The 25,458-nt window shown below is 58.9% G+C and overlaps 1 protein-coding gene across 2 annotated transcripts in view; it reads right to left on the bottom strand.

Annotated features, from left to right (window-relative positions):
- Positions 1–25,165, bottom strand: part of LOC144674634 (E3 ubiquitin-protein ligase RNF212B-like) — a 37,688-nt gene extending 12,523 nt beyond the window's left edge. Inside the window, exons 1-11 of one of the 2 annotated variants that reach the window (XM_078535890.1) lie at positions 25,057–25,165; positions 24,457–24,572; positions 22,441–22,501; positions 19,736–19,764; positions 16,187–16,233; positions 14,846–14,906; positions 10,245–10,305; positions 9,121–9,178; positions 6,179–6,218; positions 2,537–2,688; positions 6–64 (exon numbers count right to left, since the gene is read on the bottom strand). In XM_078535890.1, coding sequence (XP_078392016.1) covers positions 6–64; positions 2,537–2,688; positions 6,179–6,218; positions 9,121–9,178; positions 10,245–10,305; positions 14,846–14,906; positions 16,187–16,233; positions 19,736–19,764; positions 22,441–22,501; positions 24,457–24,572; positions 25,057–25,146 — 774 coding nt within the window. In that variant the 5' untranslated portion in view covers positions 25,147–25,165. Of the gene's footprint in view, positions 1–5; positions 65–2,536; positions 2,689–6,178; positions 6,219–9,120; positions 9,179–10,244; positions 10,306–14,845; positions 14,907–16,186; positions 16,234–19,735; positions 19,765–22,440; positions 22,502–24,456; positions 24,573–25,056 lie in introns of those variants that run through there. The other variant, XM_078535893.1, reaches the window with a different exon arrangement.
- Between the last annotated feature and the right edge of the window lie 293 nt (positions 25,166–25,458).

The raw sequence follows: 25,458 nt of genomic DNA, 5'->3' as shown, positions 1-25,458 counted from the left end.
TTTACCTGAATTGGACGTCGAGGTTCGCCGTTCACTGAGGGAGTTTGACGGCTGTCGTTCAGTCCTAGAGAAAAAAAAACACAACACAGTCGCTTGGTAGTACAAAACTTGAATACTGCTGAAAAGAGAGACGTCTTGCCAAAGCTTATCACCTTGCGGTCATCAGGACAAACACAAGAAGGCCAAATTTCAAATGGTCACAACAACTTATACCACAGGAGAAAGGACGGATTGGCAAGTTGATTCCATTTGGCCTAGTACAGACTATGCTCAACCAGCCCGCCCTCGCAAAACCTAAAACGAAACATCGACTGTTAGCGGTGATTGGACAGCACTTGTTGAACAACCCGGAGTGCGCCAATAGCCTCACTAACAACCAATTTAAGATAATCAGTTGAGCTCGTAACAGGGGTCATTTACGCTTGCTGGAAGTAACATACATTCATACACACTGAGCCACTCCTTGCAAACAAGAGGGATATGTTCAAGCCTTGTGCCATTTTTGAATTATCCGTGAGTTTGGGGAGCCTTCCTCCATGGCAACGCCTCGGCCAATCAGAGTCGACTTGCCAACGAATCAGCACCCATTCCTCCTACAGTATAAATTATTGTGATCAACTGAAATTTGACATTCTTGCATTTGTCCCGAGATGAAAAGTTTAACAACATTTTTCTCTTTTCAGCAACAAAAAAACCCCCATACTTGTCCCACAGGCTATCGCATCATCGGGGGAAGCCCGCAGTGATTACCAACATGGGTGGTGGTGGGGTGGGGGGGGGCAATGGGGGGGAACAGAATCCTCAGTGGGGGTTTGGGAGTGACGGACCACAGGTGGGCTGGGGTAGGGAGGGGAGAGAGACTGCAGTGGTTGTGTGAGCGAGCGGGGGGGTGCGGGTGTTAGGAGAGAGAGGCCACAGTGGGGGTGGGAAAAGGAAAGAGAGAGAGAGAGAGAGCCCAGGATGAGGGGGAGGAAGAGACTACGGATGGAGGGCGAGGGGAGAGAGCCCATGGTGACGGGTTGAGGGAAGGGCGGGAGGCCATCGTGGGATGGGGTAGGGGAGTGGAGCGAAGAGTTGTGGAGTCTGCTTTAGGGGGAGACGGTGACGTAGTGGTAACGCCACTGGGCTAGTAACCCAGAAAGCCAGGTTAATGCTCTTGAGGGGGTGGGGGGGGCGACACAGGTTCAAATCCCACCACGGCAGCTGGTGGGATTTAAATTCGATTAATAAATAAATCTGGAATTATCAAGCTAGTCTCCGTAGTGGTGACCATGACAATTATCACTGGTTGCCGTTACAAACTCATCTGATTCACTAATGACCCCTTTAAGGAAGGGAGATCTGCCATCCTTACCCAATCTGGCCTACACGTGACTCCAGACCGCCCCCCCCCCACCCCCCACCTCTCTCACCGCCCCCAACAGCAACGTGGTTGACTCTTAACTGCACCTCTGAAATGGCCAAGTAAGACACTCAGTTCAAGAGGCAATTAGGGATGGGGGCAACAAATGCTGGGGCCTTGCCAGAGCCTCCTACACCCCATCAAAGAATATATTAGAAAAGTGAAGGAAGCAAACCACGGTATGTCAGCGTGGGTGGTGGGGTCGGGGTTGATGGACGGCCTCAAAACATTCGACGGTGGCCATGAAACTTTGAAATGATACGAGATAAGCGCTTGGCCAAGATGGTGGTGCAAGTACACGAACTCCTCCGTTTGGGGGGAGAGGGGCTGGGTGTGGGAGAGGGGGTGTCCCACCCTTGTGACTCAGTGCGGGGACTGGCAGCGGTGAAACCCGTGCTCAGATTGTACGGACGTCGCGCTGAGAGAGGGAGCGAGAAGCGGGAGTGGTCAGAGGCTGCGGAGCCGAGCTTCAAGTGGACCCTCAGTCTTTTCGGCACCCCGCCCCGCCTTCCCACTTCCACAACAACTGGGGGGTGGGGAGGTGGGGGGGCGGGGAGGGTGAGGCAGGGAGGGTGAGGGTGAGGCGGGGAGGGGGAGGAGGAGGGGGGGTGAGGTGGGGAGGGGGTGAGGGTGAGGTGGGGGAGAGGGAGGGGAGGGTGAGGCAGGGGAGGGTGAGGGTGAGGCGGGGGAGTGGGGGGAGGGGGAGGGTGAGGGTGAGGCGGGGAGGGGGAGGGTGAGGCGAGGGAGGGGGAGGGTGAGGCGAGGGAGGGGGAGGGTGAGGCGAGGGAGGGGGAGGAAGGGAGGGTGAAGGTGAGGTGAGGGAGGGGGAGGGTGAGGGTGAGGGAGGGGCAGGGGAGGCGGGGAGGGGGAGGGTGAGGCAGGGAGGGGGAGGGGGAGAGTGAGGCGGGGAGGGCGAGGGTGAGGCGGGGAGGGTGAGGGTGAGGCGAGGGAGGGGGAGGGTGAGGATGAGGCGGGGAGGGTGAGGCGAGGGAGTGTGAGGGTGAGGCGGGGAGGGAGAGGCGAGGGAGGGGGAGGGTGAGGGTGAGGCGGGGAGGGGGAGGGGGAGGGGGAGGGAGGGGCAGGGGGAGGCGGGGGAGGGTGGGATAGTGGCGCCGGAGCCGGGGAGTGCCTTACCGACAAGCCGCAGAGGGTTGGTGTAAACTGCCAGGGGGGCATGCCTGGCACTCTGAGGGGAAAGCCCGGCACCTCCGAGGCCGTATCCCTGCGAGGAGCCCTGCCCTCCGATCACCGGGATGGTCAGCAGGGTCGGGGTTCTCAGCGCCGACCTGCAAGGAAGAAGAGCCGTATCATCGTCCCTTTCTGGCCACAGGCACTCAAGGCATCCGCGTCTCACCCTCGCCCTGCAACATGCCCCCTCCATCGCCCCCAGTCCCCACCACTCCCTCCCCCGCCCCAATTCTCTCTCTCTCTCTCCGTTGGGCCGGATCAGACCCCAAGTCCCAGAAGGTGAAAGGTCACTGTCTGACCCATTGGCTCCCACCCAGTTCCCCCACCAGCAAGAGGAGACACTGCTTCACTTCCCCTCCGCTTCCATCCGTAAGCTCCTGCCGTCCCTTTCTTGCGACCTACAGCCCGTGGGAAAAGATCCGGGAAAAACCTGGACCCGTGCCTTCTCTCAAGCCGGGGGTAGGGGGGCGGGGGTGGACTTCAAACTCCGGGACTCCCCTCAGCGTCGAGAAGGCGCCCCCCCCCCGCCCCCCCCTTCCGCTTCCCACGGGTCGGCGGGATCTGACCTGACCTCTTCGGGGACGCTTTGAGGGCACCATCCCTACCAAGTCCTGCTCTCGTTTGCCAAAGCTGGTCACTGTTCCGGGGTCACCCTGGGATTAACCACTCCACCCCACCCCCCACCGACCCCCCTCCACACCCCTCCCCTCCCGCCCCCCCAACCACCCCAGCTTCTTTTCTCGACTGCGAAACGTCTTCTTAAACAACCGCTCCCGCGTCCCCTCCACTTTCCCCTCCAGCGAGAAGCGGCCGAGGAGTTCGCGGAGCTTCTTCATCACTGAGATTGAGGCCACCTGGTCATCGGCCCTCCCTTCCGCCAGCCCACCGCTCCCTTTAACGCTGCCCGCGCCCTAGCCCTGAACTTACGTCCTTCTCTCGTTCCTCTCTACGTACGAACCGGGGGGGCAGGAGGAGGCCATTCGGCCCCTCGAGCCTGCTCCGCCATTGAATAAGATCGCGGCGGATCTGATGGTCACCTGAAATCTGCATCCCGCCCACCCCCCCCCTCGCTTATCAAGGATCTATCCCGCTCCACCTTAAAAATATTCCAAGACTCTGCTCCCACCGCCTTTCGAGGAAGAGATTTCCAAAGACTCACCGCCCTCCGAGAGAAAAAATTTCTCCTCGTCTCCGTCCTAAATGGGCGACCCCCTTATTTTTAAACAGTGACCCCCCCTCCCCAGTTCTAGATTCTCCCACAAGAGGAAGCATCCTCTCCACATCCGACCCCTCAGGATCTTGCAGGTTTCAATCAAGTCGCCTCTTACTCTTCTAAAAACTCCAGCGGATACAAGCCCGGCCTGTCCAACCTTCCCTCATAAGACAGGCCGCCCGTCCCTGGCATTAGTCTCCCCTCATGTCCTCTCTGAGCTCATCTTGTCCATGAGACCCACCTCCTGGTTCCCTCGATCCTGTTCCCACAGAGCTGCTGATCACCCAACTTCCCTGCCTGGGCCGAATGTCCGTCAATATTGTAAATGGTTCACCCCGTTGCACCTCTCTCCTTTAAAATCGTCGCCATCGCTCCTCTCCTCCAAACAAACAACCTTGACCCCCCCTCTCCCCGTCCTCGCCAGGCACCGTCCCACCTCCAACCTCCTTTTCCTCTCCGAGGTCCTCGGACGCGTTGCCGCCTTCCCGAATCCGTTCCCATCTTTCCCCGGAGCTCCGTGTTCGAATCCCTCCGACCGGGTTTCCACCCCTGCCTCAGCACCGAAGGGGCTCTTGTCGAAGTCGCGGTCGATAATCCTCCGTGACCGTGACAGGGGTAAACTTTCGCTCCCCGTCTTTGACACGGGTTGACCCCGCCATCCTTCTCCAACGCCTCTCCCCCCGTCGTCCCGCTGGGTGGGGCTGCTCTCACCCGCTTCCATTCTTGTCCATCACATGGTGGCCAGAGAATCACTTGCAAGGGCTTCTCCCCCTGGTCCCACACCCGTTACCTCTGGCCGAGCAGAAATTCCCTCCAATTTAATATCGGGGAGGCTGAGCCACGTTTTTTCGCTCCCTGCATCCAAACTCCCTTCTCCGGCTACCGACTCCGTCCTTCTCCCTGGGAACAGCCCAAGGTTAAAACCAGTCTGTCTGCAGCCTTGGTGTCGCGGCTGACCCCCGAGGTGAGTTTCCAGCCACATACCCACGCCATCACCGAGATCGCCTATTTCCAGGTCCATGGCGTCACCCGACTCCGCACCACCCCCCCCCCACCCCCCCACCCCCCGCCTCAGCTCTTCCGCTGCTGAAGCCCTCATCCACACCCTTGGTCACCTCCGGGCTCGGCTGTTCCAGCGCCGTCCCGGCTGCTCTCCCACATCCCACCCTCCGTAAACTTCAGCCCGTCCGAAACTCTGCTGCCCCCGGTGTCTTAATTCGCAGCAAGTTCCGTTCCCTCTTGTCGCCCCGCTGTGCTTGTTGGCCCACGCATGGCCCCCGGTCAAGCAACGCCTCGATTTTAAAATTCTCTTCCTTGTTTTCAGATCCCTCCAGGGCCTCGCCCCTCCCCATCCCTGTAATCTCCTGCAGTCCCACCATCCTCCGAGATCTCTGTGCTCCTCTGACTCTGGCCTTTTGCAGACTCTCTGATCTTAATTGCTCCACCATTGGCAGCCGTATCTTCAGCTACGTGGGTCCCAAGCTCAATTCCCTCCCTGAACCTCTCCCCTTCCCTACCTCGCTTTCCTCCTTTAAGGTGCTCCTCAAAACTGATCTCATTGACCGGGCTTTTGGAAATATCTCCTTAGGTGCCGGCTCAATGTCATACTTTGCTTTACCAAGCTCCTGTGAAGCGCCTTGGGACCTTTTATTACGTTAAAGGCGCTATACAAATTGTTGTTGTTGAGACAGAGAAGCACACATTGAGAGAGACAGCAAGAGAGAGAGATAGAGAGCGAGAGACAGCAAAAAAGAGAGTGAGGATAGAGATGGCAAGAGCAAGATAGACGGGAAGAGAGAAGGATAAAGAGAGGGATAGAGAAAGGAAGAGACACAGAGAGACAGAGAATGAAGGAGAGAGAGAAAGAGACAGCAATAGACAGACAGACAAGAGAGAGAGATAAAGAGAGGGGAAGAGAGAGAAAGAGACACAGAGGGGCAGAGAGAGGAGAGAGAGAGAGACAGCAATAGACAGACAGACGAGAGAGAGAGATAAAGAGAGGGGCAGAGAGAGAAAGAGACACAGAGGGGTAGAGAGAGAAGAGAGAGAGAGAGAGACAACAATAGTGAAACAGACAGCAAGAGAGAGGGATAAAGAAAGAGACAAAGAGAAAGAGACACGGAGGGATAGAGAGTGAAAGAGGGAGAAAGAGACAGCAATAGACAGACAGACAACAAGAGGAGGATAAAGAGAGGGGCAGAGAGAGAAAGAGACACAGAGGGTAGAGAGAGAGAAAAGAGAGGGACAGAGAGAAAGAGAGACAGTGAGAGCGAGAGACAGTGAGGCACAGAGATAGAGAGGCAGCAAAGCACAGGGAGAAAGAGAGGCAGAGAGAGACAAAGAGAGAGTCAAAAACAGAGCCTGCAAGCCCTCACCTGTAGGAGAAGCTGTCTCCAGACCCTGCAGAAGGTGAGCCTAAATCAAAAAGATAAATTAACTTTGCCGCAGATATAAATTCAGACACTCCCACAACATCATATATATACATATATATATATGACCCCCTCACCCTCCCTGGTCCAGTCTGTACTGTTAAATTATCCCAGCCCCAGGGGGGATGGTGGGGGGGGGAGCCAGGCAGTCAGGGAGGGGGGGCTACAGTTGGTACCTAGGTGCAAGAAGAGCTCAGGTTCCATCCCTGCTGAGTGATCTGATCCCTTTGGAGGCGGGCGGTGTCGGGTGGGTCTTGGGGGTGGTGGGGCGGGGGTTGGGGGGAAGGTGGTGCGGTGGTTGGGCTGGGGGGATGGCGGGAAGCTATATCTGTTCTCAATACACCTCCAGGTTGGGGAGGGAAACACCCGCAGGAGCACCGGCTCCTAATCCCCACCCCCTCCATTCGGTGACCAACGCTGGAGAAGCTTCTCTTTTTAATCCATTCGCGGGGGGCGTGTGGGCGTCGCTGGGGAGGGGGGGGTTAGGCCCCAGAGCTTGTTGCCCGTCCCTAAATGCCCCTGGAGAAGGTGATGGTGAGCCACCTTCCTGAACCGCTGCAGTCCCTGCGCCCAAGTGCGTCTGTGCACGTGATCGAGCGGACAGGGGCAACGCCGGAGGCAACTGTAGGATGGTACAGCGCAGGAGGAGGAGGAGGAGTAGGAGGAAGAGGAAGAGGAGGAGGAGGAGGAGGAGGAGGGGAGGAGGAGGAAGAGGAGCAGGAGGAGGAGGAGGAAGAGGAGGGGAGGGAGGAGGAGGAAGAGGAGCAGGAGGAGGAGGAGGAAGAGGAGGAGGGGAGGAGGAGGAAGAGGAGGAGGAAGAGGAGGAGGGGAAGAGGAGAAGGAGGGGGAGGATGAGGAGGAGGAAGAGGAGGAGGAGGCGGAGGAAGAGGAGGTGGAGGAAGAGGAGGAGGAGGAGGAGGAGCAATTGGAGGAGGAGGAGGAAGAGGAGAAGGAGGGGGAGGATGAGGAGGAGGAAGAGGAGGAGGAGGCGGAGGAAGAGGAGGTGGAGGAAGAGGAGGAGGAGGAGGAGGAGGAGCAATTGGAGGAGGAGGAGGAAGAGGAGGAAGATGAAAAGGAGGAGGAGGAAGGAGGAGGAGGAGGATGAGGAGGAAGAGGAGGAGGAGGGAGAAGGAGGAGGCGGAAGAGGAGGAGGCAGAGGAGGAGGAGGAGGAGAAAGAGGAGGAGGAGGCGGAGAAGGAGGCGGAGGAAGAGGAGGTGGAGGAAGAGGACGAGGAGCAATTGGAGGAGGAGGAGGAAGAGGAAGAGGAAAAGGAGGAGGAGGAATAGGAGGGGAGGAGGAGGAGGAGAAGGGGACGGGGAGGAGGAGGAGGAGGAAGAGGAGGAGGGGATGAGGAGGAAGAGGAGGAGTAGGAGAAAGAGGAGGAGGCGGAGGAAGAAGAGGTGGAGGAAGAGGAGGAGGAGGAGTAGGAGCAATTGGAGGAGGAGGAGGAAGAGGAAGAGAAGGAGGAGGAGGAGGCGCTCAAAGTCCCAACCACTCTTTACGGTGTTGAAAAAGCTTCGCCTCGTGTCGGGGCCCCCACCTTGGTTCTGTCGCCCCATCGTTTCAAATCTGCGCCCTCAGCTCCTCTGCCCTTCGGCCGCCGACGTTTGCCGGGAATTCGGGCAGGACAGCGGTGGGCCGGTGCCCGTTTTCACAGCGGGGCGGGGCTGTGACTAGACCGGGCTCCGTAAGAGGGCGCTGTTGCCTTATTTCCATCGTGGTAACGTTGCTGGCGATCAAGGAATGTCCTTCGCAGGGCGCTGGCTGAGGACGCGGCGTCCAACTGTCCCGTCCGGCCAGCGGGCCTGCTGGCGTCGCCCGGGGGCCCGGTAGGGGGGGGTGGGGGGAGGGAGGGGGAGGGCGGCTGGGTCAGGCTGTTAGGGGGTCAGGTTTCGCAGGAGAGACTGGATCAGGTCAGGACTTGGCTACGGCGATGAGGTGGTCCTCGGGGAGGCCTGGGAGGGCGGTGGGCGCCGGGGTGAGCCGAGGTAAAACACGGGCCGCTGAGGCTTAAGCTTGTTCAGTGGGGGGGGAGGGGAGGTCACGATTCACCTCGAGCGGGGGGAAGGCCCGGTCCACAATATGTCTCCCCCTCCTCCCCCTCCCCCAGTGAATGTCTCCCAGTCTGTCTCCCCCTCCCCCTCCCCCAGGGAATGACTCCCAGTCTGTCTCCCCCTCCCCCAGGGAATGTCTCCCTGTCTGTCTCCCCCTCCCCCAGGGAATCACTCCCAGTCTGTCTCCCCCTCCCCCTCCCCCAGGGAATGACTCCCAGTCTGTCTCCCCCTCCCCCAGGGAATCACTCCCAGTCTGTCTCCCCCTCCCCCTCCCCCTCCCCTAGGGAATGTCTCCCAGTCTGTCTCCCCCTCCCCCAGGGAATGACTCCCAGTCTGTCTCCCCCTCCCCCAGGGAATCACTCCCAGTCTCTCTCCCCCTCCCCCTCCCCCTCCCCCTCCCCTAGGGAATGTCTCCCAGTCTGTCTCCCCCTCCCCCAGGGAATGTCTCCCAGTCTGTCTCCCCCTCCCCCTCCCCCAGGGAATGAATCCAGTCTGTCTCCCCCTCCCCCAGGGAATGACTCCCAGTCTGTCTCCCCCTCCCCCAAGGAATGACTCCCAGTCTGTCTCCCCCTCCCCCAGAGACTGACTTCCAGTGTGTCTCCCCGTCCCTCCCCCAGGGAATGAATCCAGTCTGTCTCCCCACTCCCTCCCCCCATGGAATGACCCCCTATTTGTTTCCCCTTCTTGCTCCTCAGGAAATGACCCCCAGTCTGTTTCCCCCCACCCCCCCCACGGTATGACACCCACAGTCGCTCTCCCTCCCCCTCCCAGGAGACCCCCCCACCCCCACCCCTCCTCTCCGACTGTGCCTCTGCAGGCGGTTCACTCACCCATGGTGGCGTCTCTGGGCGTGCTCCTCCCGGAGGCTACGGAGCTCCCTCTGGGGGTCTGCGAACGAACGAGGGAGGAGTCACCGTACAGGCAGCAAGTGAGCTTTACTGATTGCTCCGAGTGTTTAGCGATGCATTTGGTTCCACCACTGTGTGTAAGAAAAGGTGCAGAGCCCCTACCCCACCCCCCCAAGGCCTCAGTTACCACCCTCCCGGATTCTGCTGGTTTCGCACTGGGCTCGGACCGCGTGGCGATCGGTTTCCTCACTGGAGAGCCTCACCTCAGCGTGGTGCTTTTTGCTCTCCAATTGGCCCAGGGAGGCAGTGCGTCGCAAGGATGGGCCGGTGGGCCGACTAATGGCTGCAGCGTTGTGTGGGGGGGGCGGTGGGGGGTGGGGGGAAATCGTGCGTTCCAGCCTCCAGGCCTACACGCTGAGTCATCAAATGAAAGCAAAATTCTTGCGGATGCCGGAAATCCGAAATAAAAAACGGAAAACGCCGGAAGAGCTCAGCCGGCCCGGCAGCAACCCGTGGAGGGGAGAAGCCGAGTCAGCGTTCCGGGTCCGTACGGCCCTCCTTCGGAGGGAGCCACGCAGAAGGTTAACTCCGTTTCTCCCTCCCTCCGCGGACGCTGCCAGACCCGCGGGGCCCGGATCCCCCGGCGGGAGCGGGAAACCCCCGGACCGCCGGCGATTTTCTCCGGCGTCTCCCGTTCTCGTTGCGCGCGCTCAATCGCAGTTGGCGGCCCTAGCGCGGGCTGTCGCTCCTGGTCGCCACACAGGGAATTCCTTGCAGGGGGGGTGGGGTGGTGCGGGCACATCGAGCGAGCGCCCGGGGTCGGGCCCGGCTGTGAACTCGACCACGCGGCTCGTGGTCGCTGCTCCGCCTCACATGGCAGCCGCCGGACAACCAGTACCAAAGACGGGATGGGGGGGTGGGGCGGGAGGGGAGGGGAATCTGTGTTTCAACAGGCACAAGAGCGCATCCTCTGGAGCCTCCCCTATCCCACTGGCGCACTGCACACAGGGACGGGAGCGGCTGGGCGAGGGCAGTCACGCGGCAGGGACGCAGACGGAGGTGAGAGCGGCCGCACGATGCGCTGACTGTCGAACGACGGTACTTACCAGCAGGCTGCCAGATCGAGACACACTGTTCCAAGTCAGCTGTCCCACCGACTCTGGCCTGCTGTTTGAAGGGATGTGAGAGAGAGAGAGAGAGAGAGAGAGGTGGGATTGTAATTCGACTTTCAGCTCAAGACCTGAAGTGATTCCTTCAATCGTCTGGCCCCAACTGGATACCATCTGAACCCCCTTCGCCATCACGCTGGATATGGGGATGAACTGACTCGACAGAAGACCCTGGGGTCAAGGAGGGGGGGGATACGGATGGAGCCTGACCTCCTCCAGCTTTGTGCGGGGCTCAGTACCGTTCGCGGAGCCCCCTGCCGAGGCCGGCTTGCTCGGCATAAACCTGGGGGGGTGCGGCGGGTGTGGGAATGGATGCAGCTTGACCCCTTCCTCTTCCGTGTGTGGGTTCAGCAGCTGATTGGATAAACTCGCTGGGTCCTGGTCGGGGTGGGGCGTGGCGTGAGGGAAGGAAGTCTCCCCACCCGCTCCCACAGTCCCGGTGCTGAGGGAGCCTCGCGCTGGCAGACGCGCTGCGACTTGGGCGAGAGGTTAAGATCCCCATGGCTGCCGTTTCGGTGAAGCACAGGGGAGTTGCACAGTTGCGTCGAGAGACTGGGGGAAGTTGGGACTGTTTTTTTCTGGGCGAGAGGAGATCTGATTATAGAGGCGTTCAAAATCACGAGGGGGTCTGGGTAGGGTGGGGGGGCGGGGGGGGGTGGTGGGGGGAAACGTTCCCAGTGCTGGAAGGATCCAGAACGAGAGTGGCACAGGTTTAAGGTAATCTTTTTTTATTCATTCAAGGGATGCGGGCGTCGCTGGCTGGACCAGAATTTGTTGCCCGTCCCTCATTGCCCCCTCGAGAAGGTGGTGGTGGGTGAGCCGCCTTCTCGAGCCGCTGCAGCCCGTGTGGTGTAGGTACACCTGCCGTGCTGTTAGGAAGGGAGTTCCAAGGATTTCGACCCGGCGACAGTGAAGGGACGGCCGATATATTTCCAAGTCGAGACAGCGAATGCGGTTCGGAGGGTAACTTCCAGGTGGTGGTGTTCCCCGTGCGTCTGCTGCCCTCGTCCTTCCCGATGGTAGAGGTTGTGGGTTTGGAAGGTGCTGCCGGAGGAGCCTCGGCGAGTTGCTGCGGTGCATCTTGCAGATGGTACACACACTGCTGCAAAAGAAGCAGCGGAGACACGAGGGGACACAGTTTTCAGGCGGCGGGCGGTTAGGATCTGGAGCGAGCCGCCAGAGGGCGTGGGCGGAGGCAGGCTCAATCGAGGCGTTCAAGAGGGAATCGGGTTGCTGCCTGAAAAGGAAAGGAAGGATGTGGCAGGGGTACAGGAGAAGGCCGGGGAGGGTGGCAACCAAGCGCACTGCCCATTCAGAGAGCCGGCACAGACACGACGGGCCGAACGTCCTCCTCCTGTGCTGTGACCGTTCTGCGGTTCTGTGAGTCCTCCCCAGTGCCCTGACCAACGTCTATCCCTCGATTGGCAACACCAAAGAGGAGGGCTATCTGGCCATTTTTGCACAACACTGCTTGTGGGAGCTTGCTGTGCGCACAGACGGACGTTTCCTAGATTAGGATGGCGACCAGACTTCTGAAGCGCAGGCCCTGGACCCCGTATCCGGGAAGCTCGGGGCCAGTCGTGCGCAAGGTATGTACGGTGGGTGGGGGGGGGTCTTCTGGATTTTGGGTCCTGGGATGGGGAAGGGGATAGGGTAATTTAAAGCGGGGCTGATTTCTCCACCCAGGCGGACCGTGCCAGGGCAGGAAAAGGGAAGGAGCGGGGAGCGGACCAGGCCGGCTTCCGCCGTTCATCCCAGACTCAATGAGCTGGGGCTGGGGGGGGATCACCGCACCGCGACCTGGATATGACTGGGTAACAATGCCTGACGGGGACTGCGGCTCGCAGGGCCGGGACCCGGTTTGCGTTCCGGATTCTGGGACGCTGGGTAAGGGGTCTGGTACCCGTACTTCATCGGCTGCGGCGCACCCTGGGGCGTCTCGAGGTTCGTGAAAAGCTCTACAGAAATGAAAGTCCGTCTTTCTCTCACCCTCACAGTCGTAGCTGTCAGGGGTGGTGGGGTGGGGTGGGGGGTTGGTTATTGGGGAGTGGGGAGGGTCTGATTGTTCCCCTCCGCACGTTTTAATAGCTCAGGTGGGGATCAGCATGTGGGGCGGGGCGGGAGGGGTGGTGGGAGAGCGGGAGTACGGCACAGTGTGTGTAATCCCTTCGCCTTGACTGTGTGGGTCAGAGGGCAGGATTCCATTTGCACTGGCTCGATAGGCCTGCTGGGTGTGTGTGCATGTGTGTTTGTGTGTGTGTGCGTGGTGCATGCGTTTGTGTGTGTGCATGTGTGTGTTTGCGTGTATGTGCGCGTGCATTTGTGTTTGTGTCTGTGCGTGTTTGTGTGTGTTTGTATGTGTGTGTGTGTGCGTGCATGTGTGTGCGTGTGTTTGTGTATGTGTGTGTTTGTGTGTGTGCGTGCGCGCGTGTGTGTGTTTGTGTGTGTGTGTGGTGGGAGGAAGAACGATAACCATCAGGTCAGTCCACTGTCACGTTCCTCAGTTTCTCTCTACCTTGCGGCTCACAGCTGGGAAAGCACAGGGGAAGCAGCTACCCACCTCTGGCCGACTGGCACGGGATAACGCCATGCTGACCCTCGGCGCCAAGCTGACTGTTTACAGGGCCTGCGTTCTCAGCACTTCATTACACGGCTGTGAAGCACGGGCCGCCCATCAGCTACCAGAAAGGGAAGCTCCGGTTCGTCTGTGGCGCATTACGGGTATAACCTGGCAGGACAGAATCAGGGATGAGGGCAGTCCTCTCAGAGTCAGAGCTCCTGAGCTCCAGACGCTAATCAAACAGAGGTGGCCACGGCAAGATCGGGCGCCTCCATCGGATGGGAGGCGGCCGCGTACCCAAGGGCCTCCAGTACAGTGAGGCAGCCGGGGCCAGACGGCCAGCCCAAGGCTCGGCGTCGAGGGCGCTCGAGAGCGTGACACGGAGGGTCCTTGATCGCCGGGCGCCGCGGCCGGGGAGTCACAGGCTGGCGAAAAGAGGGAGATGGCGACGCCTCCCGCGGGCTGGCACGCGGCAGGGCCACGAGGCTGCGGCCACAGCGGCTCGGCAAATGGGCGCCGGCGCCGAGAACTACGAGCTTCGCACGCGGCGTTGGCGGAAGAGCCGGCTTACCGAGGCTCGGCCCTCACAGCCATCAGCCCGATGAGGAACACTCCCACCACCACCCACCAAATGGATCGTTTGCTGCGTATCCGTCATCCCTCGTAGGCGGCGGGAAGCTGACGACAGGTCACATTCGGCCCATCGTTCTGCCTGGTGTGACACCGAGACTCACAGAAACCAGGGTGCGGGGAGACTTACCCCATCCCCACTCAGCTGGTCTTATATTGGGGCTTGTGGGGGGGGGGTGTGTGTGTGTGTGGCTACAATTGGTACTGAATCCCACACAGAGCAGGAGGAACTCAGATTTCAGCGACCAACACCCCCCACCCCCTCCCCCCCCACCCCACCCCTCCCTTACTCCCCCGCCCCCGTCCTGTGTTAGCTTATACCCTGCCGGAGGAAGGTGAAGGTAATGGGGGTGAGCGGTGTGGGGGGGCGGGGGTGGGGGTGTGTGTGTGTGTGGGCGGGGGGCTACACTCGATACGTAGCTGCAGTGTCGGAGGTGCCGGGTCGAGGTGTAGAGGATCCCACAGCCGCTAATCAACGGGCTGCTGATGGCCGGGGGGTGGGGGGGGGGTTCTCCCTGGCCTCCCAGGGGTTGCGGGGGGCGGGGGAGCAGCTATTTTATCTCTATCGCTGTCGGTGCAGACTCGATGAGCCGAAGGGCCTCTTCTGCACTCTGTGAGGTGGATCAGCGGGTCGCTTATCACATTCTCATCCTTGTTTTCAAATCCCTCGTGGCCTCACATCCACCCCCCCACCCCCCACCACTCCCCCCCGCTCCCCCCCAGCCCGTCTAGGTAACCTCCTCCATCTCCACCCACCCCCCCCCACCCCACGGGCCCTCCTCCAATTCCCGCCTGCTCAAGCGCCGCCCACCCCCCACCGCCCAATTTTAATCGCTCCGCCATTGACAGCCGTGCCTTCGGCTGCACGGATCCCGACCGCTGGGATTCCCTCCCTGAGCCTCTCCGCCTCTTCCTTCATCCCCCCCACACTGCCCCCCCCACCTCCTTCGAGACGCTCCCTCAGAACCTACCTCGTTGGCCAAGCTCTCTCTCAGAGGGCAGACCTGACCGCACGATCTGCAAATGTGGTTCGGTCAGCAAGGCGGGGGGGGTGGAAAATCCCTCCCGTCGAACCTCTCGGGGAAGGCAGGGGTCGGGGGAGGGGTTAGGGGTTAGGGGGAGCGGGCGCGCGTCCTGCTATCCTGAAGGAATGGGGCGGGCTTGGTTCCTCGGCCGGCGCGGGCACGCGGGGGTTGAAATGACCTCTTCTCTGCACCATGGCTTTTCTGTGGCTCCCTGGCGCCTGCCAATGCCGGTGGTTGTTGTTGTTGCTACGGTGGGTGAGACCATGCCGCCCGCCGCCCTTCGCCGCGCGGGCAGCCAGGGCCCGGAACGTTCCGGCACCTACCTGCTCGGTGCCGCGCTCCCGCTGTACGACCCGATGCTCTGAGGCGTCAGCTTCGGCGTGACTGGAGAGGGGGGGGAACACAAACAGGGAGAGAAGATTTGCCGCTGTCGACGGGCCCATTTTCCCCACCCGACGAGCCGAGCGAGAGCGTCTCTCCCCCACCACCACCTCACCCAGCTCCCGGAACAGAGCCCGCTCCCCCCTCCAGCTTCTGACAGCCCGAGAAAAACCCGATCCCTCATTGCCCCACCCCACCACCCCACCACCCCACCACCCCACCCCTGTGCTGGACCTGCCCACCCTTCATTTTGAGCGGGAGGGAGGTTGTCCCCGTTTAAATGATTCCCGGGGCCAGTGGGACCCAGGGGACCTCGGGAGTGACCCGCCGCCTCGCGCGAGCCTGTTACACAGGAACAGGAGGAGGCCATTCAGCCCCTCTCGAGCCTGTTACACAGGAACAGGAGGAGGCCATTCAGCCCCCTCGAGCCTGTTACACAGGAACAGGAGGAGGCCATTCAGCCCCCTCGATCCTGTTACACAGGAACAGGAGGAGGCCATTCAGCCCCCTCGAGACTGTTACACAGGAACAGGAGGAGGCCATTCAGCCCCTCGAGCCTGTTACACAGGGACAGGAGGAGGCCATTCAGCCCCCTCGAGTCTGTTACACAGGGAACAGGAGGAGGCGACACCCGAATCAGGCAGCTCCGCACCCGCTCGCGAGCGGCACCTCGCTGACGACTGACTGGCGGCCTGTCACCCCCACTGGAGCCAGAGTCACGGATCACGCAGAGGTGGGAGTGGAGGGGTTGAGGGGGGGGAGGTACACAGATGCATCCCCTGCTGATCCTACACGGCGCTCCTGCCGGACAAGGTGGGCATGTGGGAAACGAGAGGAGGCCATTCAGTCCCCCCTCGAGCCTGTTACACAGGAACAGGAGGAGGCCATTCAGCCCCCTCGAGCCTGTTACACAGGAACAGGAGGAGGCCATTCAGCCCCCTCGAGTCTGTTACACAGGAACAGGAGGAGGCTATTCAGCCCCCTCAAGCTTGTTACACAGGAACAGGAGGAGGCCATTCTGTCCATCGAGCCTGTTACACAGGAACAGGAGGAGGCCATTCAGCCCCTGGGTCATGTCACATAAGAAAAGGAAGAGGCCATTCAACGTGCCCGTGTGGTTGTTTTTCACTCTTGATTATTCGTAATCGCGGGGCTGGGGCTCTGCCTCTCACGCCCTGCTGAGCAGGTAGAAAGGGAACGAGAGAGAGAGAGAGAGGTGGATGGAATGTACCACAACAAGATATCCCCGCATATCTCCGCACCTGGAGTTAGGCTGCACTTACCTCTGCTCGAGGGAGACGTGATGGCGATCGGACGAGGAGTACTGGACCTGTGAGGGGGTAGGAGAGAAGGGGGGGAGTGCAAAGAAAGAGAAAACAGTGATGTGCAATGTATTCTGCAGTATGCCCAAATTAATGTGCATAATTGTGTCCAATCTATATACAAGCAAAGGCTGGCTGGTTACACAGGAACAGGAGGAGGCCATTCAGCCCCTCTCGAGCCTGTAACACAGGAACAGGAGGAGGCCATTCAGCCCCCTTGAGCCTGTAACACAGGAACAGGAGGAGGCCATTCAGCCCCTCTCAAGCCTGTAACACAGGAACAGGAGGAGGCCATTCAGCCCCTCTCAAGCCTGTAACACAGGAACAGCAGGAGGCCATTCAGCCCCCCTTGAGCCTGTTGCACAGGAACAGGAGGAGGCTATTCAGACCCTCGAGCCTGTTACACAGGAACAGGAGGAGGCCATTCAGCCCCCTTGGTCCTGTTACACAGGAACAGGAGGAGGCTATTCAGACCCTTGAGCCTGTTACACATGAACAGGAGAAGGGAAATCAGCCCCTTGGCGCCTGTTTCGTAAGAAGGGGAGGAGCAGGCTAAACCGCCGATCCAAGTCTTTAAGGTTACGCCCACTTGTTCTGGATCCCCTCACCCACCCCATCAAACCCTTTAATAGTTATAAACACCTCAATTTGGCCACTCCTTGATCTTCTATATTCATGCTTTGATGAAAGGTCACAGGCCGAAATGTTGACTCTGTTTCTCTTTCCGCTGGTGCTGAGCATTTCCAGAATTTTCTGTTTTCGTTTCAGATTTCCAGATTCTCCAGCACTTTGCATTTCTACCTCCACTTCTGATCTTATGTTGGAGGGACAGTCAGAGATGAAGCAGCTGTAGCAGCTCTCCATATCGGGGAGAGATGTACGTATGAATTAGGAGCAGGAGGAGGCCCCTCGAGCCTGTTCTGCCGTTCAATAAGATGATGGCCGATCTGATTGTGACCTCAACTCCACATTCCCGCCGACCCCCTCGATAACCTTTCACCCCCCCACCTCGCTTATCAAGAATCTATCCACCTCTGCCTTAAAAATATTCAAAGACTCTGCTTCCACCGCCTTTTGAGGAAGAGAGTTCCAAAGACTCACTGCCCTCTGAGAGAAAAAATTTCTCCTCGTCTCCGTCCTAAATGGGCGGTCCCCTTATTTTTAAACAGTGACCCCCCCTAGTTCTAGATTCTCCCACAAGAGGAAACATCCTCTCCACATCTGCCCTGTCAAGACCCCTCAGGATCTTGAAGGTTTCAATCAAGCCGCCTCTTGCTCTTCTAAACTCCAGCGGATACAAGCCCGGCCTGTCCAACCTTTCCTCATAAAACAACCCCGCCCATCCCTGGTATGAGTCTGGTCAACCTTCTCTGAACTGCTTCCAACGCATTCACATCCTTCCTTAAGTAAGGAGGCCGATACTGTGCACAGCGCTCCAGATGCGGTCTTACCGGTGCCCTGCACAACTGAAGCATAACCTCCCGACTCTTGTATTCAGTTCCCCTCGCAATAATCAATGTAGAGATACAGTGTGGTTGATGGAGGAAATTTCAGACCTTAGGGGCAACGAGTTTCACCGCCTCCGCACAGTGCCCTCGAGGCGACTGCGGTCAGGCAAGAGGCCATCGCTCACCTCTTTCTGAAACGTGTCTTGGCAAAGCAGGTCTAGAAAGAGATGCACTGGTTTTTGTCGAGGTGTGCGGGTACAGCAGGGGATTAGGAAGGCCAACAGAAGGTTATCGTTAACTGTGAGGGGAACTGAATACAAGAGTAAGGAGAACAAAAACAAAAATAGCTGGAAAAACTCAGCAGGTCTGACAGCATCTGTGGAGAGGAACACAGTTGACGTTTCGAGTCCGTATGACCCTTCATCAGGACTAAGGAAATAGAGAAATGAGGTGAAATATAAGCTGGTAGAGGTGGGTGGGACAGGTAGAGCTGGATATGGGGCCAGTGATAGGTGAAGGCCAAGAAGAGACTGCCAAAGATGTCATAGACAAAAGGACAAAGGGGTGTTGACGGTGGTGATATTAGCTAAGGAATGTGCTAATGGGGACATTAAGGGTAGCAAGCAGGACAAGCTAGTGGCAGATGGACCTAGTGGAGGGTGGGGTGGGGGGAAGAGATCGAAATGGGCTAAAAGGTGGAGATAAAACTATGGATCGAAATAAATTTACAAATAGGTGGGAAAAGAAAAAGGGGGAACGGAAAGGGGGTGGGGATGGAGGAGAGAGTTTATGATCTGAAATTGTTGAACTCAATATTCAGTCCGGAAGGCTGTAAAGTGCCTAGTCGGAAGATGAGGTGCTGTTCCTCCAGTTTGCGTTGAGCTTCACTGGAACATTGCAGCAGGCCAAGGACGGACAAGAGTAAGGAGGTTATGCTTCAGTTGTACAGGGCACTGGTGAGGCCACGTCTGGAGCACTGTGTACAGTACTGGTCTCCCTATTTAAGGAAGGGTGTAAATGCGTTGGAAGCAGTTCAGAGAAGTTTTACCAGACTAATACCAGGAATGGGTGGGTTGTTTTATGAGGAAAGGTTGGACAGCCTGGGCTTGTATCCGCTGGAGTTTAGAAGAGTGAGAGGCGACTTGATTGAAACCTTTAAAATCCTGACAGGGTGGATGTGGAGGGGATGTTTCCTCTTGTGGGAGAATCTAGAACTAGGGGATCATTAAAAATAAGGGGGTCGCCCATTTAGGATGGAGATGAGGAGAAATTTTTTCTATCAGAGGGCGGTGAGTCTTTGGAACTCTCTTCCTCAAAAGGCGGTGGGAGCAGAGTCTTGGAATACTTTTAAAACGGAGCGAGATAGATTCTTGATAAGCGAGGGGGAGGTGAAAGGTTATCAGAGGGGGGTTGGCGGGAATGTGGGGCTGGGGTGACAATCAGATCAGCCACGATCTTATTGAATGGCGGAGCAGGCCTGAGGGGCCGAGTGGCCTACTCCCGCTCTTAATTTGTATGTATGTTTCTACGTGCCTATGCAAGGGTGAGAATTTTAAAATCGGGACGAGCCTAACGTAGGCCAGCATGCGTAGGGGTGACGGGTGGACGGGACATGGTGCGAGCTGGGGCGCGGGCACCGGGAGATTTGGATGAACTCAAGTTTAAGGATGGTGGGAGGTAGAAGGGCGGCCGAGAGAGAGAGAGACAGAGAGAGAGGGAGGCAGACAGAGAGAAAGAGAGAGGGAGAGAGAGAGTGTGACAGACAGAGAGAGAGAGAACGAGAGAGAGGGAGACAGACAGAGAGAGAGGGAGAGAGAGAGAGAGAGAGAGAGAGAGAAAGAGAGAGGGTGAAAGGTCAGTGCCTGGTGCAATATCACACCCATCCCCCACCGGAGAGAGGGAGAGAAGGTGAAAGGTCAGTGTTGGATCCACTTTCTTCTCCAGGGAACAGAAGGTCAGACAAAATACACTGACCATTCTGCTACGATCAAAGGTACATGCACATCAAAAATCAGTTCAGGCTGCAGGCACTTGCTAACGAGATGCAGTACAAAATGCTGACCTTCGAAGCTGGATTACATTGGGTGAGGCCTGTACAGGGAACAGACAGAAACACACGTTGAAATTTATTAATCCAGACTGTGAAAGAACACAAAGTAGCAAAGGAGTTATTAAACGGACGGAAGGTGGGGGTTCAGTCGGGGTCAGAAGGTAGGACATGGACATAATGGCTGTTAAAGGGACCGAAGACCAGAGCGCAACAGGGGTCAGAGAGGAAAGGCAGAGTGGGGAGAATAGAAGGGAACTGGGGAATGGTGGAGCAAAGCGAGAGGTGAGGCGGAGGGTGGAGTGCGGAGTGCAGAGGGGATGGTGAGGCGGAGGGTGGAGTGCCGAGTGCAGAGGGGATGGTGAGGCAGAGGGTGGAATGCCAAGTGCAGAGGGGAAGGGTGGAGTGCGGAGAGCAGGTGGAATGGTGAGGGGAAGGGCGGAGTGGGGAGAGCAGAGGGGATGGTGAGGGGAAGAGCAGAGAGGGGAGAGCAGAGGGGATGGTGAGGGGAAGAGCAGAAAGGGGAGAGCAGAGGGGATGGTGAGGGGAAGGGCAGAAAGGGGAGAGCAGAGGGAATGGTGAGGGGAAGGGTGGAGTGCGGAGAGCAGAGGGGATGGTGAGGGGAAGGGCGGAATGGAGAGAGCAGAGGGGATGGTGAGGGGAAGGGTGGAGTGGGGAGAGCAGAGGGGTTGGTGAGGGGAAGGGCAGAGTGGGGACAGCAGAGGTGAGGTGAGGGGAAGGGCGGAGTGGGGAGAGCAGAGGGGATGGTGAGGGGAAGAGCAGAGAGGGGAGAGCAGAGGGGTTGGTGAGGGGAAGGGCAGAGTGGGGACAGCAGAGGTGAGGTGAGGGGAAGGGCGGAGTGGGGAGAGCAGAGGGGATGGTGAGGGGAAGAGCAGAGAGGGGAGAGCAGAGGGGATGGTGAGGGGGAGAGCAAAGGGGATGGTGATGGGGAGAGCAGAGGGGATGAAGAGCAGAAAGGGGAGAGCAGAGGGAATGGTGAGGGGAAGGGTGGAGTGCGGAGAGCAGAGGGGATGGTGAGGGGAAGGGCGGAGTGCGGAGAGCAGAGGGGATGGTGAGGGGAAGGGCGGAGTGGGGAGAGCAGAGGGGATGATGAGGGGAAGGGCGGAAAGCAGAGGGGATGGTGAGGGGAAGGGCGGAGAGCAGAGGGGATGGTGAGGGGGAGAGCAGAGTGCGGAGAGCAGAGGGGATGGTGAGGGGAAGGGTGGAGTGCGGAGACCAGAGGGGTTGATGAGGGGAAGGGCAGAGAGCAGATGGGATGGTGAAGGGAAGGGTGGAGTGCGGAGAGCAGTGGGGATGGTGAAGGGAAGAGTGGAGTGGGGAGAGCAGAGGGGATGGTGAAGGGAAGGGAGGAGTGGGGAGAGCAGAGGGGATGATGAGGGGAAGAGCAGAGTGGGGAGAGCAGAGGGGATGGTGAGGGGAAGGTCGGAGAGCAGAGGGGATGGTGAGGGGAAGGGTGGAGTGGGGAGAGCAGAGGGGTTGGTGAGGGGAAGAGCAGAGAGGGGAGAGCAGAGGGGATGGTGAGGGGAAGGTCGGAGAGCAGAGGGGATGGTGAGGGGAAGGGTGGAGTGGGGAGAGCAGAGGGGTTGGTGAGGGGAAGGGCAGAGTGGGGACAGCAGAGGTGAGGTGAGGGGAAGGGCGGAGTGGGGAGAGCAGAGGGGATGGTGAGGGGAAGAGCAGAGAGGGGAGAGCAGAGGGGTTGGTGAGGGGAAGGGCAGAGTGGGGACAGCAGAGGTGAGGTGAGGGGAAGGGCGGAGTGGGGAGAGCAGAGGGGATGGTGAGGGGAAGAGCAGAGAGGGGAGAGCAGAGGGGATGGTGAGGGGGAGAGCAAAGGGGATGGTGAGGGGGAGAGCAGAGGGGATGTTGAGGGGAAGAGCAGAGAAGGGAGAGCAGAGGGGATGGTGAGGGGAAGAGCAGAGAGAGGAGAGCAGAGGGGATGGTGAGGGGAAGAGCAGAGGGAATGGTGAGGGGGAGAGCAAAGGGGAGTGAGGGGAAGAGCAGAGAGGGGAGAGCAGAGGGGATGGTGAGGGGGAGAGCAAAGGGGAGTGAGGGGAAGAGCAGAGAGGGGAGAGCAGAGGGGATGGTGAGGGGAAGAGCAGAGGGAATGGTGAGGGGGAGAGCAAAGGGGAGTGAGGGGAAGAGCAGAGAGAGGAGAGCAGAGGGGATGTTGAGGGGAAGAGCAGAGAGGGGAGAGCAGAGGGGATGTTGAAGGGGAGAGCAGAGAGGGGAGAGCAGAGGGGATGGTGAGGGGAAGGGTGGAGTGCGGAGGGAAGTGGGGATGGTGAGGGGAAAGGTGGAGTGTGGAGGGGATGGTGAGGGGAAGCGTGTAGTGCAAAGGACAGTGGGGATGGTGTGCGAAAGGGTTGAGTGCGGGGAGTAGAGGGGATGGTGAGTGGGGGTGACTGGGATGGGCAAGAGGTAGATGGATTTGGGGCAGCAGAGGGGAGGGGGTTGGGAGGGCGGTATGAGGAAGAAGGGCAGGGGCTGAGGGAGGGTGGAGTTCAAAGGGGAGGGCGGAACAACCAGTGGGACGTGTTATGGGACGGGGGAAGGTTTGGTCGACGGCGGGGGGCGGGGTGGGGAGGGTAAGTCACAGCCCAGCCAGGCGCCGCGACGCGCGGTTGTCTCAGATATCCTCGGTGGGGTCCGAGGGGAGGGGCTGTTGACCGAGCCGGCCAACCCGGTCAGAGAAGGAGCCTCACCCTGGCCACGGCGAGCAGCTTCTTCATGTCGTTAACTTGGTTCTTCAGCGCCGCTGACTCCCTGGTGGCGAAGCGGGGAGGAAACAGAAGCAAGTTAAAGGAAATCTCTCTGGTGCCACCGGATCGCGGCACAGGGAAGGGCGGGGTGGGGGGGTGGGGAAGCGGGCGGACGAGTCCCCGCCCCTCCCTCGGAGCTGTAAACCGTGCACCCTGCCAAGAGGAGGCGGGCGCTCACTCCCCCCCTCCCGCGTGCAGCGTAATGAGTTTATGGGGAGGCGGTGGTACTGGGGCGTTGTCGCTGGACCGATTAATCCACAGACCCGGGACCAGGCTCTGGGGGCTGGGGTCGAATCGCCCCACGGCAGGTGGTAGGAGTTGAATTAAATAAAATTTCCATTAAGATTTAAAAGCCTAGTCACGACCGATTGACCGTTACCGATTGTAGTCAAAGCTAATGGTCTTCAGGGAAGGAAATCTGCTGCCCCGACCCGGCCTGGCCTATCAGTGACTCCAGATCCACAAATAATGTGGCTGACTCTGATGATACCCTTTGAACACTGATGGGCAATGAACGCTGGTCTGGCCAGCGATGCCCACATCCAAACGAGATGCCCCGACCTGAAGCTGCGCACCACACGCCCTGTGTCGGCACGCTACACGGATGCAGACGCATGGTCGGCGGGGCGGGGCGGGGCGGGGCGGGGCGGTGGGGGTGGGAGGTAAGAGGAGGCCTGGCATCAGATTTGACACCCTATCCCACCCACCCGCCCCCTCAGCCCCGGACAAGCCCTACCCGGCGTCCGTGATCGCGTCAGAGCGGAGCAGGCTCCGATTTGACCGTGGTGCGGGCCAAGGGAATACCGGTGCCACGACCTGCCGGGGACCCCCTGGTTTACAGGGGACGCTGTCCGCCGTCACCCAGGGGCCAATATCCATCCGTGCCGTAACCAGCAGCCACTAGAGATACAGATCGTCTGGCTGTTCGTTTCGCGGGAATACTGACGGAACGGGAGGGGAAGGGAGTGCTAACTAAATCAGAAAGAGAGAGCGTGGAATCAGGGGAGTGAAGTGCCAAGGGGCGCTCAGTTTGATGGTCGGAGGTGCTCACTCGCACTTACTCCTCCTGCGGTTATTATCTTGCACTGAGGGAACGCATGGTGGAAAAAAGGTCGGTCTGTCCTTACTTTAACATGGTGCCCGATATTTCCAGCCCAGCTAAAGAAACAAACCGAGGGCTCCGCCTGACTTCTCAGCCGGATGGTTCCCACTGATTTATTTCAGCCGTGCGCAGCCCGTCTATCGCGCCCGCGGGGTACAACGTTCCAGATTCCCGTGCGGGCCGGACGCTGCCAAGCGTTTTAGTGAGAGCGCTTCCCAAACGTTCTTCTGCGGTGACCCCATTTTAATGCTTCACGCTCGTTGCCGCCCCCCCCTTCTGCAGGGTGAAAAATGGGGTCGGTGGGAGGCGGTGGTGGTGGTGGGGCGGGGAGCAGGCGTCACTGAGCGGGATAGGGGATTCAAACAGCGGGGACACAGGCGCCTTACCGTTTCTGCTGTGTCTGTTGGTGTCAGTGATCGGCCCTCGAGCACCCGTTGGCTTGAGGCCACGCGCACGCGGCGAGAAAAGAAATCGCAGGCGTCCAAAGGAGTCTTGCAGCCGACCCCAGGACCGCCAACCGGTCCTCGTTCCGCAGCCGCCGTTGCCGCCCCGGCGCTCGTGGAACCCGACTGCTTACCCCGTGACCCCATGCCGGTGCCACGGCCCGCCGGGGACACCCTGGTTTACAGGGAGCGCTGTCCGCAGCCACCCGGGTACCAGGGGCCAATATACATCCGTGCCGTAACCAGCAGCCACTAGAGATACAGATCGTCTGGCTGTTCGTTTCACGGGAATACTGACGGAAGGGGAAGGGAAGGGAGTGTTAATGATTTCGAAAAGGGAGAGTGTTGAATCAAGGGGAATGAAGTGCAAAGGGGCGTTCAGTTTGGTCGCTGGAGGTGCTCACTCACACTTACTTCTCCTGCGATATTATTTTGCATTGTGCCTCCTGCAGGGCGGCCTCCATTTTAGTAATCTTGTGTTTATAGTAGGAAAGGAGTAGCTCCGTTTGCTTCCTCTGGAACTTTGTCACCTGTGAATGACCAGGGAGACCAATTAGAGAGCAGGCGGCTTAAACCCAGGGCTGTACATACAGCACAGTCCCAGGGAGCAGACACCTTAAACACAGGGCTGTACATACAGCACAGTCCCAGAGAGCAGACACCTTAAACACAGGGCTGTACATACAGCACAGTCCCAGAGAGCAGATACCCTAAACACAGGGCTGTACATACAGCACAGTCCCAGCAAGAAGTCACCTTAAACACAAGCCTTTATGTACAGCACAGTCCCAGGGAGCAGACATCTTAAACCCAGGGCTGTATGTACAGCACAGTCCCAGGGAGCAGACACCTTAAACACAGGGTGGTATACACAGCACAGTCCCAGGGAGCAGACACCTTAAACAGAGGGCTGTACATACAGCACAGTCCCAGGGAGCAGACACCTTAAACACAGGGCTGTGTGTACAGCACAGTCCCAGGGAGCAGACACCTTAAACCCAGGGCTGTACATACAGCACAGTCCCAGGAAGCAGATACAATATCCAGGGCAGTACGTGCAGCACAGTCCCAGGGAGCAGACACCTTAAACCCAGGGCTGTACATACAGCACAGTCCCAGGAAGCAGATACATTACCCTGGGCTGTATTTACAGCACAGTCCCAGGGCACAGATACATTAAACCCAGGACTGTACGTACGGCACAGTCCCAGGAAGCAGATACATTACCCAGGGATGTACGTACAGCACAGTCCCAGGGAGCAGACATCTTAAACCCAGGGCTGTATGTACATCACAGTCCTAGGGAGCGGACACCTTAAACCCAGGGCTGTACATATAGCACAGCATCAGGAAGCAGATACCTTAAACCCAGGGCTGTACGTATAGCACAATATCAGGGAGCAGATACATTAAACC

The sequence above is a fragment of the Cetorhinus maximus genome, unplaced genomic scaffold (assembly GCF_964194155.1).
Source record: "Cetorhinus maximus unplaced genomic scaffold, sCetMax3.hap1.1 HAP1_SCAFFOLD_731, whole genome shotgun sequence".
NCBI classification, from domain to species: domain Eukaryota; kingdom Metazoa; phylum Chordata; class Chondrichthyes; order Lamniformes; family Cetorhinidae; genus Cetorhinus; species Cetorhinus maximus.
This window is presented reverse-complemented; position numbering and strand designations above follow the sequence as displayed.